The sequence below is a fragment of the Egretta garzetta genome, unplaced genomic scaffold, assembly GCF_000687185.1.
Source record: "Egretta garzetta isolate BGI_Z169 unplaced genomic scaffold, ASM68718v1 scaffold108, whole genome shotgun sequence".
Lineage (NCBI taxonomy): Eukaryota > Metazoa > Chordata > Aves > Pelecaniformes > Ardeidae > Egretta > Egretta garzetta.
The window spans coordinates 5,930,065-5,940,768 of NW_009260614.1; the positions used below are offsets into that span (position 1 = coordinate 5,930,065).

General features: G+C 41.9%; 1 protein-coding gene across 2 annotated transcripts in view; it reads left to right on the forward strand.

The window, feature by feature from the left end:
• CUX1 (cut like homeobox 1) overlaps positions 1–10,704 on the forward strand; it is a 250,607-nt gene that overhangs the window by 199,123 nt on the left and 40,780 nt on the right. The window contains exons 21-22 of one of the 2 annotated variants that reach the window (XM_035900512.1): positions 1,088–1,390; positions 5,845–6,033. The exons of the other annotated variant lie outside the window; for it this stretch is intronic. Coding sequence (XP_035756405.1) covers positions 1,088–1,390; positions 5,845–6,033 — 492 coding nt within the window. The remainder of the gene's footprint in view (positions 1–1,087; positions 1,391–5,844; positions 6,034–10,704) is intronic. 2 annotated transcript variants of the gene reach the window in all.

The window sequence follows — 10,704 nt, forward strand, 5'->3', positions numbered from 1 at the left end:
CAAAGTTTTTCATAGAGACTGGCTTCATCCTTGTACGATTGAGAGCGTTGTAAGCTTCCTCCGGAGATGCTGAGAGGAATCCACTGATGTATGAATTTGAGATACATACGATTAACCGTGTCAAGTAATGAGATGTGAGACAGCAAGGAGGAGGAAGCTGTCCCACAAAACCAGGAAAGAACTGTGAATGGAGAAATCAAATGTGCTCTTTATCTTCTGAAGGGAATCGTTCTTCTAAACCATAGCGTTGTTGCTTTAAAAAATGTTTAGGCTGTACCCTTAGATGTCTGGATTTTCTGCATACACTCAGTCAGTACATTCCATTAGAGATAAATGTGAATTTATTAGGGGAAAACAACATTTTGTACAGAACCTTTTGTGGTTGGCAAATGAACAGATTCAGAAGGCTTTCTTTTAAACCAAGTGTCGCAGTAAGAGATTTGGGTGTCTTCTGATCCAGTAGCTATCTTTTGCGTTGGATTCTCAAATACGTTAATTAATACAACATAATTACAAACTGTATTTTAATCTTGTTAAGCTATTTCTGGGCAAAGAGAAGTGCAAAAATGTGATGTGAGTGATAAGAAACAATATGAAATCAATAAAACTCTCAAGATACAAAGTTGTATCAGTCACAGAAAATCCCTCATTGACGCTACAAAACAGGGGCTAAGTGAGTTTTTTTACAGGTCACAGAAGGAGGCTTAAACCAGTCTGTAATGGTAGATTTAAGAGCATCCTTGTATGACAACATTGTGGAAAGCAAAACTATGAGATTTCCTGGCCAAGGAAATTTCTTTGCAACCTTACAGACTCTTGCACTTCATTTTTTCCTGATTTTTATTTGTATTTGTACATCTTATCTTTATAAGAAAGCAGAGATGACTCGAGATAAAATTAGAAAATAATTCTGTTATTAAAAAGAGGCTTTTTAGTAACCATGTCATAATAAGTAGTGTTTTGCATACTTAGGCATTTCTTTAAGTAGGTAGAATATAAATGAGAATGAAAGTTAAATATCTTGCAATCAAAACATTACAATTATGCTAAAGTGGGGACTTTTTGCTTTTTTTTTTTTTAATTACAGAAAGCACTCCAAAGACTTCTGCCAGTTGCAGTCCTGCTCCTGAATCTCCCATGAGTTCCAGTGAATCAGTGAAAAGCCTGACTGAATTGGTACAGCAACCCTGCCCCGCTATAGAGACAAGTAAGGATGGCAAATCCCAAGAATCTAGCGAGCCGCCTGCTTCTGAATCCCAATCTACAACACCTTTGCCACTGTCGGGCCACTCGGCACTCAGCATTCAAGAACTGGTTGCTATGTCCCCTGAGCTGGATACGTATGGCATTACGAAAAGGGTCAAAGAAGTGCTAACGGACAACAATCTTGGTAAATCGCTTTATGCTCATTTCTTGACTGAAATAAAATAAATTTTCATACTTTTGTTTTTAAGCTATATTTCAGTAGACATTTACAAGAATACTTGGGTTTGATTCTGGCCTAAGCTTTAATCTGTTAAAAAAGATTTTTTTATTTATTTTTTTTTTTAAAACCAGTAGAAAAATCCTTTCAGATTGTCACACTCTACTTAAAATGTCATCATACCCTTGTTCTTTTTAAGCTCTGCTCCTGGCTCACCGGCCAGATACTGCTCCCACCTCCCTACATACAGTCCAGCAGGCTGTCAAGATGACCAGAACCCCAAAGCCAGTGAGATCTCCCCTTGAGAAATGCTGTTTTCCCCATGCTCATAGGTTCAAGGCCCCAGCATTTTAGGCATAGGTGAAGTAGAGGAGTCTGGCATGACTGGAGAGGGAGGTGCATCGCAAGCGAAAGCATAGGATACTTGTAGAGCCAGGAGGGTAAATTCAGACTCAACTGAGGCTGTTGATAAGTGTATGGGGCCATTTGGTTATTTTGCTTAGAGACCTGCAAAGCTAAGGCTGCTTTTGCTTACAGATGAGGTTTTGGGTGTCAAATTAAGTGTAATGTTGACATGGCTATATATTTGGAATAGTCAAAGGGAATAACCTGATCTCAGTATGGGAAATCCACGCTTAATACTGCCACTATGCCTCTAAATCACTAGTTCTTCATATGTGTTTAGCACTTGCTTCCCTCACAAGGCGTTGGGAAATCTTTAGGAGTCCTCTGAAGTGTCTAGTGGGAAGGCAGTGAGGCTGCCCCAGTGTTACCTGCACGTGCTTCTGGGGCTTAGCATGGGATTCATCTCACCTGCATTTAGATGTTCAGAATAGATGTCTGAGATGGTTGGGATGAATCGCTCTCCAGAAAGTCCCAGTTTCTCTCCATTCCCTGCAGATGGGACCAAAAAGATAAGTTTAGATTTAGACTGCTGATGATACATAAGTGAGAAGAATTCCATCCATATCATCTGAACATTGTGACCGTAGAAGTAAAAACTCCTTTACTTTAGTATGTAAGGAATCCTTTTTTCAGATAGACACAGACTAACATGTTATTATCTTAGATTTTTTTTTTTAAGGGGAAAAATACTGGGATGGGGAGGTTGCAAGTTCTCATTTAACATCATTTGGGAAAAAAAGAAAATGGCCCTGATCATGGACATACCGTGCATGAGATTGTGTTCCACTGAACCCAGCAGAATTACTTGCTGCATGGGCAGACTGTGGTTGCTTATTCAGTGGAGATAATGTAGAGATAAAGCCACAAGCCACGGTAAGGATTTGCAGGTTCAAGCCCCTAGTTTTTGGGCAAAATACTGTTGAGTGCTGTACCTGCTCTGGTGTTACAGAGAGGTTTGAAAAAGTATTTTTGTTTACATTTGCTTTGATGCCATTTTTACTTAGTCTTTTTTATTTCCCATGATTTTTGTTTTCCTACAGTGTGGCTGACAAGCCTAAAAAGCAGCAGAAGAGCCAGGAAATGTGCCCCAAACTCTGCATTAGGTGTGGAACCAGTTTCAATGTCTCCTTTTGCGCCCTCAGTGTGCTAGTGCACCAGATTGACTCGGTGCACAGGTTTCTCTGTCTTAGGCCACAGGGCCTTGTGAACCTGTCTTAGGCAACTGGTGGTGACTCAGTTGTCCCAATATCATCGGCCAGTAAAGACCACAGTTGTGCAAAACCACTCAAAGATGTGTTTGGCGGGTCTCTCCTCCCATGCCTTGTAGCATTCATTCAACAGTCATTTTAGCGAACGATGCTGGCGGTGTTAACACTGAGATATTGCTAGGATTCCTAGTCCCAGGTGTCATAATATTATCAGGGATTCCCTGTTGGGCAACATATAACTTCGATACAGAGGGAAGCAAACGCAGTGAGCTATTGAAAGATTGCCATGGTGGGGATTTGGCAGAAAGATCCAGGACTAACCATGAAAGCAGCATAATCTACAGGAAGTTTTGTCCATGAGGAGCTACATCAGTGGGAACAGTCTCAAAGGGTATATGGGAAAAAGACAGGGAGAATTAGCAGGAGTCTTAGGAAACCTGTGGCTCAAAATATTCCAGTTATTAAAAGTGGTCTGCTGAAGATGGAGTGTGATACACCCGCTACCTCCCGAGAATGATTTCTAACACATTCCACATTAGCTTGGGAGTCTTTCAGGTGTTTTATCCAGTCCTGCCATATCCTGGGATAAAATAAATGACACAAACATCTTTAGCTTTGTCCTTAACACCTAGAGAACATGACGTTACCTCCTTCCAAATTTGCATTTTTAATCTTCCGGCTGTTGTTTGAAGTTCATTTCCTTCGACAGCATTGCTAGTACGTGCTCTGGGCTGCTTGTTTCTGACCTTTTTGCTGATTTGTGCCAGTATTCCTGTTCCGTGTGGCCACACAGTAAACCGGACCAGTTGGTCCAAGTCAAAAGTGGCCATTTTATTCTTGGTAGGTTGGTTTGACTCGGATCAGTTCGCCGCTCTGATTTACTGTGCAGCCACGCAGGCGGTTGCAGTGGCCACACTGGCACTTCACAGCGGCGGCCGGGATTCTCGCAGCTGCTGGAAGCAATGCTGCTCGAAATGCTGCTCGCGTTGCAGCCTGAGCACTGCCTGGGGTTAGGAACTGTGGGGAACGTTAAGGGAAAGTTATTTACAAAGGCAAATTAAAAGATCTTTAAAGTAGCTGTCTTGTCTTGCAAGTAGCTGGCAGGTTTAAAGGTAAATGGATAAGGCCTTACTGGTGTTCTTAAATACAAACAGGGAGTAGGTTAAATCTGCAATACGCATGATCTAAAATTGGCCCTGAATTACTTCTTTTGTCTGATTTTCCTGATATCAAGGGTAGTCGAAAATCACTTTATTACTTAGGAACTTCAGTGAATTCTGAATTTAGGTTTCTGTTCAGTCTGTAAGAACCATTTTCAGGGTTAGTTGTAGAGCTTATTAGCAGACTCTGTCATGTCAGCCTTGTCCTCGTTTCCCCTTTCTGCCTTTCAGTATCTCGGCTGCTTCCTCCAAAAGCTTTGCAGACCCATCTGCCCCATGCATCTGAATGGGATGTTCTGCAGCTTCTATCTGGTCCCACATTCCCTCCTCTCCCCATAGAGGTGAATAAAATGGCTAGGCCAAACGTTTTGGGGTAGTTGTAAAGAGGAGGAGTAGGAGATTCATGGAATTAAGCACACAGGAGGAGTTTATGGAGTAGATATTTTCCACAACCTGTTTGTAACAGGATCAGATGAGGCTGCGAAGGCAAGAGCTGATGGTGCTTTTGCAAGCGCGGGCGTGTCCTGCAGAGCTGTAGGAGCACAAGCCCCCACGAATCTGCATTGTCCCCTAGGGATCTGCTTGTGGCCACTGGCCAAGACTGCTGGCATTGCTTGGAAGCGAAGGAAAAGCATTATGCTTTATCTTAGTGAGGGCATTCAAAAGCTATGGATCAGACACGAGACCCTGAGGCCTAAACTTGGTCGGTACGGAAAGATCTTTGGGTTACCTTGAAAATACAATAGCTGCACTTCTATCAGAAATCACTGGCGACGACTCAGATGACTTCAGGCTCTGTCTTGTAACAAAAGCTGTTGCATATCAAGGCAGTTTAGCTTAGGAAGAACAGTGAAGTGAAGGAGTTTAGAAAATTAGCTGTGTGATTGGGTTTGAGCTGCACAGGCATTTTCCACAGTCCTTGCTGAGTTGGATCTTAACCATGTAAAACCAGCGTTCCTCATGCACGTACAGATGCTGTACATTGAAAAGCATATACAATTTTTACCTTGCTAGACAACAGCATTTTGAAAGAGAACTAAAATTAATTATTCTTAACTACAAGTACTGTAGAGGCTGTAAAAAAAAAGCTGCTATATTGTAAAATGTGATTATCTCTAGCTGGTAAGACACAGTTAGAACACCACAGACAGGAGAGCTGAGAAAATACGTACATGTGTCTTTGAGGACACTTACATGACCGTTGCTGAATGGGGGTTTGCGTTGGTCTTGGTTCATTGATTGCTTGAAATGTTTGGATTGCCCTGTTGGAACAAAGCTGTTGCACTTCCCTCCTGCACAAGAGCTAAGTAGCCTCACTGCTCTCACTAGTTCCCTGCTTAGCTAAAAGTTCAGTTTATTTTTAATCTCATTAATTTATTTTTTGCACACTGTTTCACTGTAAGGTCCCGGTCCCCAAAGGTGTTGAGCTCCCCTTTTTGCCACATCAGATCCTAAGGATTAAACTAAAGCTCAATATTTACACGTTTAGTGGGGGGGAGAGCTTTTATTCTTCTGAATGTTTCTTTTGGGTTTTCAAGCAATTCTAAAGTAAGAATAATTGACGATGATCTCGTAGACGTGTTCTGTCTTTTTAGTTAGCCTCGTCTCCCAGCTGAATGAATTCATGCAATTTTCAATTTCGTATTAGGTCAGCGTTTGTTTGGGGAGACAATCCTAGGGCTAACACAAGGCTCTGTCTCAGACCTTCTGGCTCGCCCAAAGCCCTGGCACAAGCTGAGTTTGAAGGGACGGGAACCCTTTGTCCGCATGCAGCTGTGGCTGAACGATCCCAACAACGTGGAGAAGCTGATGGATATGAAACGAATGGAGAAAAAAGGTAACTTGGAGCAGACTGCTGACTCATGTTTTCCGTTATTTCAAAGATGACCCTGTCTTTTATAATTCTCCATAAATAGTATAGGGGCAGCATCGATCCAGTATTACGAAGGTTATGTAAAAGTACTTCATGACAGCTTTTTCTTAGCTTTATTTGATGCTAGCTCAAGCAGATACATCTCCAAAAAACCCCAAACCGCCCCCCCCCCCAAAAAAAAACTCACAAAAAACCCAACGCCAAATCCTGAATATTCACCAGCTGTCATGAAATCATTGCTATATTCTCCTATAGATTAATTACTGAGGCCCTGGTGTATCACTGATAACTTGCCTTACCAAATGAGAAATGTGAGTTTGGGAGCTGGCTTTGGGTTATTAGTTAATAGTGCTGCAGCTGGTCACAGATGTTGGGCTGGAAGAACTGCACATTGATTCCTGAGAGAGCGTCTTGCCAGTCCTGCACTGATGGTCGCTAGGAGGAAAGAAAAATGCAGTCTTTATAAAAAGGTATTTGAGAATAATTAAATTCGTAGCCTTTATAGGGATGGGGGAAGGTGATTGTGTTAATACATGCTCGCGTTAAACAGCTAGGTCATGAGTATGTACCTGTGAGAGATCTAAGTTGTTGTTGGATACCTTAGTAGGGAGTATATCCTGAGTATTTATCCTACTCTCTGTATTTTAAATTCATTACTAAAAACCAGTGGTTATTCAGAGGCCTGTTTTTAGTACGTTCGTGTGATTTTACAAGAGGCCGCTATTATCAGCAGTTAACTAATTAATGATATATACAAGTCTCGAGCTATCCCTTAATGATATTAGTACAGACAGCATTAATCGTGTGCACCGAAAGCGCTGCTGTTGACTGATGTCCTGAAAGCATTAACACATTTGATCAAGAACTTTGTGATTATATTAAAATTGCACTGAGGGAGCTTCTGGGAAAATTCTAGTCTTGCATGCTTTTAAGAAGAAATTCAAATCCTTGTCACAGTAACCAGTATAATATAATGCAGTGCAGTATCTTATCACAAATTGTGTATGATCTTCCATGAGGAGTAAAACCCACTTGGGTTTCCCACTTACAACTGTAAACCAAAGGGAGCCATGATGGTTTTTGCTGTATTAGAAATATGGCAGAAATAAAATTGTCAACTAGCTAGATTTTTATAGCCTCAAAGAGAATATCGCCCATAATGCAGGAAAATAAAATAAAAATAATTTAAAAGTAGTACTGACAATATCCTCTCAAAACTGTTTTCTAAACTGGATTCTTATCAAATACTGCGCAATACATATGCTCTATAGATGGCACCTGAATAGAGATAAGGCTATAAATCATTCGAGACTCTGTACTGAGCTCCTGAACTGTGTAAGTGCTGTCCTCAGAGCAGAGCACTCTAAAGTGAATTCAACCCTGTATTTTCTGCAAAATCCTTTCATGCAGGTAAGGATCCTGTGATTTAACCTTTTAAATTGCTCTAGGGCCACATTAAGAATTTAACTTTCCCTTCAGCTAATGTCAGTTAAAGAACAATGCAACTGTATCTGCTACCAGTGAAACATTATTATCAATTATTTCTCTGCCACATTTTATTAAGGGAGTAAATTAATAATTATGATAAAGGTGAGCTGCATATATCTTTTTTTCTGTTCTGCCGGTCTGAAGTTTGTGCTATAAATGTCCGTTTTAAGAGGTTCTGAAAATTTGCAGCGTACATTACCTAACCTCTTTGGAGGCAGCCGGGGGCTCACGCTCGCTAGGCTGAGACGCTCCACACCACCTTTCCTGCCTTGGAAGAGTTCATTCCCCTTTCTTATAACCTCCCGGTGCGTGAGCTGCTGGTAACGTCACACCCGTCACTGAGCAGTACTGAAGCCTGCCGTCAGGAGAAAATTTAATTCCCTTTATTTCCCCATTATTTCGCTTTTTAATAATCTTGTTCAATACCGCATAAGATAAAAATTATATTAAAAGGGGCTCTGTTTTACCTCAGTGGGCAGCCACTAGTGCTGCAGTAGCGTCTGCTGCATCTGTAGCTGAGCACATGCTGGGGCGTCTTCCCAGAGGGACACGGCGATGCTGGGCAGGCATCAGCAGGGAGGAAAAAAGGTAGTAAAACTCAGGGGATAGGGCTGGCCTTGACAAGTTGTTCTCAGATCCAGAACCAGACCTTTGCCCAAATTACATTTGGATTGGGATTTTTCATACATCTCCTGAGAAGTGGAGACCGATCCAGACAAAAATCAGACTTCTCTGAAAATCAAGTGTGTTTGTGACTTGGATTCCAGTTTGAGCCTTCCTGTCACTGCAAATGTGCTGAATGATCTCCTTATGTTGTCTACACGCAGCACATATGTTTAAAATACGAATGAAAAAGGAAAAGCGTTTCTAAACGTCATGTAAAGTTTCCAGAGAGCATCATTAAAGCTTAAAGCTTAGGTGCTAGTTCAGGACATGGCGAAATGCCAGGATTGTGCCTTTGGCCCAATGGAAATTTGTTCTGATAATACATTATCCTCCAGAAAAACAATTGGTTATGCCAGAACAGTGGGACTTCCTCTTTAATTTTATATTAAGGAAATACGTGCATTTATATAATTTGTTCCATTCATGTGAGAGAGACCCAAATAAGCTGTTGCAACTTTTGGGATCCCAGTGTGAGGTTACAAAAGCAGAGGTAGGCATAGGGCATGAAACTTTTTCGCAAGCTATCACAGCTCTGTGCTGTCCTTAGGAGTCTAAAGATGGGAGCCCTGACCTGCCAGAAATGCCATCCTTTGGAGAGCAGAGATTCAGAGCATCCTGATGCATGGGTGTCTCATGTTAACTCAGTCGCCTGACCAAATTCCCGAAACTCCAGTCGGAGATGGCCTAAACACCTTTTACATCTTCCATGTGAGGTTCTGTTTTGTCTCCTGGCCTCCTTTAAGCTGCTGCAGGTTGCTGAAGTGATGGGTGCTGTCTTTCAGCCCTCTTGGTTGTGCTATCAAAGGAGACGAGGGAACCTTGCATATAGTTGGCATGTCAATGAACGTTTGAAATAACACCTAGGAGTCTTTGAGATTAAAGACCTTATATAAATGTGAGATTATGTTGCTGAAATGATTAATTCTGTGGCTGAAGGTTGTAACAGTTCCTTGAAGGCTGTGAAAAATAAGGCCATAGGTCACCTTGAAATAATTCATTTACCTGCGGTCACTTTGCAGTTCTACACCCAGTTGGAACAACTCAAATAGGTGATTTTTTTAAATGAAGTTTATTAAAAAATAAAAATAAAAAAAACCTTTTGCTTTTTATGGTTATTTCAAAAGTGTGCAGGACTGCATCATGGCAGAGTGATGGATCATGAGCAACTCACGTTCTGTTCCATATCAGTGATCTTACACAGTAGGCAATCCACAGGTAATCTGTCATATTCAGGAAAAACAAAAGGAGGGCCATGCAGATACCCCTAAAGGTTACAGAGTGTGTTCAGAATTCACTTTGACGATAGTAAGGCACAGTGTAAAAAGGTGCCACTGGACATAGCACCGTGTAGAGGACGGGATGCTGAAACCCACTGGAGACAGAAAATGTAGCCAGTCCTGCAGGGAGCTCTGCCAGAAGAACTTGGCTTCTGTGAGAAGGGCTTTCAACATTTCAGTTTATTTGACTGCATTGAATTTTTATTCTTTGTGCACCCTCAGCCTAAAGGCAAAGCTTTTAGGGCGGGGAGAGAGAAATTTCTTTTTTTGCAGAATTTGGTTGCTGACCAGCGTGACATGTCCCACATTGGTCCCTGGCTCTGATGGGAGTTTCTGGCTGTGGGAGATTTAGTGCCTGCTAGATTGATGTCAGGCTGGTGTAATCTGGAACTTAATAGCTGAGGTTATCAAATTGCAGCTATTGAATACCTAAACTCTTAAATATCTAGAAGGTATTTAACAGGCCATTAAATATTTTCTTGACAAGATTCATCTATATTTGCCATTTTCAGCCCCCTCATTAGCAATGCTTGTGCATGATACTGCCAGGTGCAGTAAATCCCACCTCTCTCTGCCCGGTGTAAATCAATCAAGTCAGTGACAGCATTTGCTGGGAATCTTTCCTTGCAGAATATGCCAGGATAATTCAGTCTCCTTTGGGGAGGAGAGTTAGCAGTGGTATCACGGGATTCTGCCATCAGCCTCACTGAGCTCCATCCGTGCAGCAAGAGCTTTCTTAAAAGTATATGCATTTTTGAAAGAGCCTTGTGTAGAGGAGGAGGATGCTGTGGGCTGTTTTTCTTTCATAACCTGTCACCGCTGTAGCAGAGATCTGTAGGAAAAAGCAGCAAACGCCTGACGGGTTATTCAGCCCATTGCTGGGATCTGCGGGCTCCGGGCGCCATCCTGTGTTGGGAGATGTGGCTGTGGCTGCCTTCAGCTTCCACAAACATATTTTTAATTCGGAGACCTCAAGTGTTAGAGAGACCTTAGTGTACACCTTAAGGGTTTAACCACCAAAGCCATTTAAGTTGAAATGAAGTGCAACTGTCCTAATCAGGTGCTTAGTGGAAGTTCGCCACTCCTGAAAGAGAGAGTTTGAAATAAGTCGTGTTAACTGAACCCTGTTATTCATGTCCCATGTTCATTGAAAAAGCAGAAAGCTCTGGCAGGTTTCCAGGCAATTTACCCTCCTCTCTTTCCC